This window comes from Nycticebus coucang, chromosome 22 (assembly GCF_027406575.1).
Source record: "Nycticebus coucang isolate mNycCou1 chromosome 22, mNycCou1.pri, whole genome shotgun sequence".
In the NCBI taxonomy this organism is placed as follows: Eukaryota; Metazoa; Chordata; class Mammalia; order Primates; family Lorisidae; genus Nycticebus; species Nycticebus coucang.
In genome coordinates, this window is record NC_069801.1 from 16,460,192 (window position 1) to 16,466,462 (window position 6,271).

Below are 6,271 nucleotides of genomic sequence, written 5' to 3' on the forward strand. Positions count from 1 at the left end.
GCTCAGATCGGAGGACAGGGAGCCACGTAGGAGTGAGAATTTTAATAGACATGTATAGTTTAATCTCTCCACCTTACGATATTGCTGATTCCCTCTTTGATACTGTTGTGGGAACATTTATCATGCTTGCTTTTTCAGATAATTGTTCATTTTTATTTATTTTTTAACACTCTTGGGTACATAATTATATGCAAGCTAGGATAAATGGCATAGATAATTACTTATTACATATGTGCTAGATATTTAGTATATGGCACCTAGTGCATAATTTAAAACCTCCAGTTTAGTGGTTGGTTGGATATTTAAAGGTAAAACTTTGTCTCTCATTATATTGCCCTTGGTAGAGTGCCATGGCACTGCTCAAAGCAACCTCAAACTCTTGGGCTTAGGTGATTCTCTTGCCTCAGCCTCCCAAGTAGCTGGGACTACAGGTACCTGTCACATTGCCCGGCTATTTGTTGTTGTTGTTGTTTAGCAGGCCTGGGCTGGGTTCAAACCCTCCAGCCCCAGTGTATATGGCCAGTGTCCTAACCACTGAGCTATAGGCGCCGAGCCTAAAGATAAAACTTTTATACTTAACTGGGATATCCCACAGGGTAACTTAAGCCTAAATATCAGATGATTTAAATATGTTCTTCTAAATCCAGTTTTTCTTGGCACTTTAGTACTATTGGAAAAACAAATATTTCTAAGTTCTGAAGGATTTATATCATACACATAACACTGATTGAGATTTCAAAAAAATGCCTAGTGCTTCTTTCTGTGTTTTGATACCATCCTCAGAAAAGTGTGTGTGTGTACATTGGGCGAGGTAGGGAAAGGATGTATGTGAAATATTAATGTCTGAGTTAGATATTATATATCTGTTGCATAACCCTGTTCTTCTACAGGTATGGGCTGCTTTAGGGGAGAGGAAGCAAATAGGCCATGTGGTCCTACTTTTAGGTCACTTGGTGAAGCTTTAGACAGTTGTATTAATGCTATAAATATAAGATATTTACATTATGTACAGGTATATATGGTAAATCACTTTGCAGAGAACAGGAAGTTTAAAAAGGTCTTAGCAAGTACATTTTTCTTACTAGATTTTGAAGTTTGGAGAAGTCAAACGAGGAAAAGGTAGAAAATGGGGTCTATAGTTGTATTTGGGAGCTAGAACTTTTAGGACCTCAGATTTTATTTGTTGGCTTTTCCAAAACTAAATAAAGTCTTAATATAAGCAGATACTGGATCAAAGAAAGATCAGTTTTGTTTCATAGGAAATTTGTTGATCTTTGTCCACAATAAACAAGGAAAGAGTTCTTGTCAAGGGATACACCCTAGCTGCTAGTGGTCCTCCTCCTCTTTTTCCCCTTATAAAACGTATTTCTCTTTTTGTACTCCTTCCTTTTATATTTGACCATCAGAGTTTATTCTTAGATATGTAGAAAGAATTGTAGAGGAATTTTAACTTTTGTATATTATTTCTAGTTTGTAAATGATGCAGAAAAAAACTTTTCAACCTCTTTTTTTAAGCACGTATTACTATTTCTCATTTATTTTGTGTCTAATGGAATGTGTGGGTACTATTCCTCTGGGATGCCATGGTTGAGGGGGCAGGGTGGGGTGGGAATATCTGGAGTGGTCTGGGGCTGGCATTTATTCTTGGAACTGTATTCTGGGACTTGTAGGACATTTTTACTTGTAATTCAACTGACCCAAACAACATATGAAACTACCTTGTGTAGTGAACTTGTGGCATCAGATTTAGGTGAATTTATGTGAGTCCGTAAGACCTGGGTTCAAGGTACTACGACTTCTGAGTCACACTGTCACGTTGGAGTTTCTGGCTGAGGTGTAAGTGTACTGTATCTTAATCTCTGTATATCTGAGAATATTCTGTGTTTTCATTCTATGCTTTATGCTCTGATACCCATGCGGACATCTGAAAGCACTGGACTGCTTGCTAAAACTCATTCTAGGACCCCATTCTTTATTTTCTTATGACTTGGGTGGTGGTTACTTGCTCTAATAACATTGCTGAATAACTGAAGTGTATGCTGTTTCTAGAGTCCCTTTAAACTCCTCCCAGTTGGTACTGTTACACAGTTAACACTTTTTAAAAATGTATGCCCCGTTTTGTTCTGGGAAACTGATTTATTTTGAAATCCTGATTAATCCTATTGAGATAGGTCATTGAATCTAGAAACATGTAGCATGCCTGTTAGTCTGCTATTTGTGCCTTCAGTTATTCAGGGGCTGAATTCACATAAGCTCGAAATTGTAATAGAGTTATTTTCAAAGTGTGTATGCTGTTCTTGTCTGTAGAAATTCTAGGGGATTCTGCGTGGCATCTGTCTTATGAGTATATGTCTGCTGTTTTGCCCCTCCTGGCATTAGTCTTTTCTCTTTTGTGATAGAGTCTCACAGGCTAAAATGCAGTGGCATCATCATAGTTCACTGCAACCTCAAATTTCTGCGCTCAAGCGATCCTCCTGCCTCAGCCTTTTGAGTAGCCAGGATTACAGGTGCATGCCACTGCACGTGGCTAATTTTTTCTACTTTTTGTAGAAAGGAAGTCTTTCTCTGCTCAGGCTAGTCTCGAACTCAAGTAATCCTCCTGCTTTGGCTACTCTGAGTGCCAGGATTACAGGCATGAGCCACTGCTCCTGCCCCACTATTTTCGTTAAAATATTATAATATTAAATTTCAATGTGTGATTATTTTAGAAGTGAACATACTGGATTTTCATAAAAATTGCTTTCTTGCCCATTTACTCTTTCCTGAGGTGAAATTTTTGTTCAATGATGTACTGTCTAAATAATGGGTTTAAGATCTAGAACTTCGGCATTTTATTTTTCATAAAGTACATTGCTTCTGTGAATTCAGCTCGTTTAATCCGGACTGCTATTGTATCTGCTAGTCTTTCTAATCCTCTAACCTGGCTGCTATTCTCTCTCCTCCCCTCTGTCTTGTAGAGAGGTCTGAAGAATGTGTTTGATGAGGCTATCCTAGCTGCCCTCGAGCCTCCGGAAACTCAACCCAAAAGGAAGTGCTGTATATTCTAAACTGTTTTCTCCTTCCCCTCTTTGCTGCTGCTTCCTGTCCCACTACTGTAGAAAGATCGTTTAAATACAAAGGAATAAAACCATCCTGTTTGAAAGCCTCTGCGTCTTTTTACTCACCACCTTAGAGCAACCTCTGTATTAGTTTTTGATCAAGAATGCAATATCTTATAGAATATTTTTTGTGATAAGTAGTCAAGTTGGACCTATTTAACTTTCTGCTGCTTGAGTTGCCTGATGCTCAGAGCTTTTGGGTTTGGATTACTATTGCAAAAGGGAACTTGGTCTGGCATTAAGAATATCCTCTTGGAGAATATAAGATTTTTAACACTTCTAGATCTTAGTTGTGGATGGAGAAAGTAACGCAAACATCATTTTACTCTTATGATCAATTGTTAATTGTAATTGCATGATAAACTTTATGGGAAAATGATGACCTGCTAGTAGAGTGTAACGGGGAAGGGAGAATTCTTTTCTGGTTTTCCTTGTGCAGTGACCTTTGTGTTGCTATTGCTTTGGCTGTCTGTGCTATAGTGGAGTATTTGTCAGTCTGGGGTGGGTAAGATATTGATGTATCTGCTACTGCTTTCTGAGTTTATTTGTTATACTATCTTTTAAGAATAGTATCCATTTTAACAGTGGACTTAAGGTTTGTTAATGTTGAGATGTAAAGTTGCCACCTTTATATTTTCCTGCTTCTGATTTTATTGTTGTGAGGGAAACATACAATTGTGGTTGCCTTCAAATTTTGAAATTAAAAATATACAATTGTTTGTATAAATGCCTGATGAAGCTTTATTCCTGTTGCACTGACTGGCTCTAATTTTACATACGTGTCAGGTACTCACATTTTTGCTCCCTTGAATCTCCTTGGCTCTAATTGGGATAAAGGGAGTTCAAAGTGATTGTCATTGCTGCTACCATAATCGTGCTCTCTCTTTGCCTATGCCTTCCATAGAATAAGGATGCCACCGACCCATGCCCGTCCTCTCGTCCTGTTTCATATCCAGCTATTCCATTTGAATGCAGAATGCTTCCCTTCTTTTTATGTAAAATATTTCAGCAGCACATTACAAAACTCATATTGAATGAGCAAATGACACATGTGCTTGTTTGCTTCCTGTGACATACATTGGTCTGCACACAGCTTTCTCAAAGGACCACTGTCTCACTCATGAATATCTACTCCTGTGCTCCTGAATTGCTGAATTCTTCCAGTGCCTTGGACAAAACGTGGCGAAGTGAGGTTATTGCGATGAGATTCAGGGATATTTTTAATTCTTTCTTTGTTGACTTGTCGGGGTTTGAATGTTTTAAATTTGAACTCCAACTTTATTATACTGAAAATCAGACTGCCCATTTTTTTCTTTCTGCCCCTTTTCAGAAAGGCCTAAAGAATGTATTTGATGAAGCAATATTGGCTGCCCTGGAACCTCCAGAACCGAAGAAGAGCCGCAGGTGTGTGCTGCTATGAACATCTCTCCAGAGCCCTTTCTGCACAGCTGGTGTCGGCATCATACTAAAAGCAATGTTTAAATCAAACTAAAGATTAAAAATTAAAATTCGTTTTTGCAATAATGACAAATGCCCTGCACCTACCCACATGTACTCGTGTCACACGAGGCCCCTAGGTATGGCCCCCCTTTCCCCTCCCAGTACTAGTTAATTTTGAGTAATTGTATATTGTCAGAAAAGTGATCAGTACTAGTTTTTGTTTTGTTGTTTCAAAAAAAAAAAAAAAAAAGTTTTTTTGTTTTTTTTTAAGCAAGGCATGCTTGTGATGACTCTGTAACAGACTAATTTGAATTGTTGAAGCTGCTCCCTGGTTCCACTCTGGAGAGTAATCTGGGACATCTTAGTGTTCTTATTTTTTTTTTTTTCCTCTGTTTTTGGGGGGAGTGTGTGTGGGGTTTGTTTTTTAGTCTTGTTTTTTTAATTCATTAACCAGTGGACAGGCCTAAGGGGAGGAGGATGGATTGATTCCACATTCCACTTTTTAGATCTAGTTTAGAAAACATGTTCCCCATCTGGTGCTCTTAGGAAGGAGTATAGTAAATGCCTCATTTAATAACATACTCCTTTTTGAAAGATGCCTTTTCTCTCCACCCTTGAGTAGATCCAGTATTTGATGAAACTCATGAAAGTGGGTGGAACCTGTCTTGCCCCTCCTCTTTTCTAGGATGCACTATCTATGTGACTATGACTTTCAAGGAAATTTGTTTGCCATTTGCTGATATTTTTTGGAAGTTAATTTCTAACTTCTTTCACTGATAAATGAAGAAAAGTATTGCACCTTTGAAATATTCCAAATGGATTGAGTTCATAATTAAAAAATTTTTTTTTCCTGTTAGTCATTGTCTTACATGCTTAGCATAGATTTGCAACTCAGTAGTATATGATATGGTGTTCCTAGACCACAGCTGAAGACCTGGCATGTAGGGGGGATATGAGGGGTGGTGCTAGAAGGCAGATGTCTATGGAATGATTCACATCCTCTCAATGTTGTGAGGGTGGAGGCCTGCTTCATGAAGAAGCTGGGGTGGGGTGGGGGTGGGGAGAACACTTAAAAACATGGGGACCAGTCAGGGGAATCCCCTTATTTCTGTTTTGCATATGAGGAACCCTAGAGCAGCCAGATGAGGCTCTCTAGTTTAATAAAAATCATGGGAAGAGTCTTATAAAGACTCTTCATAAGTGTTAATAGGGATTTTATCAACTTATTTTGGTTTCCAATTTTTAAAAATGTTTAGGTAATCTTTTCCACCTTCCCCAAATCCTAATTCTTACAGATTCATTAGTGTTGAACCAATGCTTTCTCATGTCTCAATTCTTTGTATGCATTCTTTTCAGATGTATTAAACAAACAAAAACCCTTCACAAGCCAGCCTGAGGGTTGTTATTTTCCCTCCGCCTCTTAACTTTCTGGAGTGGGAAGCTGACTCTTGATAATATCAATTTCTAATAAATTTTGAGATAAGATTTTAAAGGTTTATTATTTTTATTTCATTTTTTTTCTGGCATTCAGTTTGAGATGTTTTTTCTTCCATAAGGTTGAGGTTTATGCCTTCTCTTGTAAGTTTGGCAGATAGTAGAAACTTCCCGAAAGTAGCTTGTAGGTCGCAGGTCCTTTTTTTTTTTTTTTTTTTTTTTTGAGACCGACTCTTGCTTTGTCACCCGGGCTAGAGTGCTGTGGCTTCAGTCTAGCTTACAGCAACAAACTCCTGGGT

General features: G+C 38.1%; 1 protein-coding gene across 11 annotated transcripts in view; it reads left to right on the top strand.

Annotated features, from left to right (window-relative positions):
- Positions 1-5,921, top strand: part of CDC42 (cell division cycle 42) — a 41,714-nt gene extending 35,793 nt beyond the window's left edge. For 9 of the 11 annotated variants that reach the window (XM_053576070.1, XM_053576072.1, XM_053576074.1 and 6 more), the window contains exon 6: positions 4,429-5,921. In XM_053576070.1, coding sequence (XP_053432045.1) covers positions 4,429-4,518 — 90 coding nt within the window. In that variant the 3' untranslated portion in view covers positions 4,519-5,921. Of the gene's footprint in view, positions 1-2,957; positions 3,826-4,428 lie in introns of those variants that run through there. The other 2 variants (XM_053576080.1, XM_053576069.1) reach the window with 2 other exon arrangements.
- The last annotated feature ends 350 nt before the right edge of the window (positions 5,922-6,271 follow it).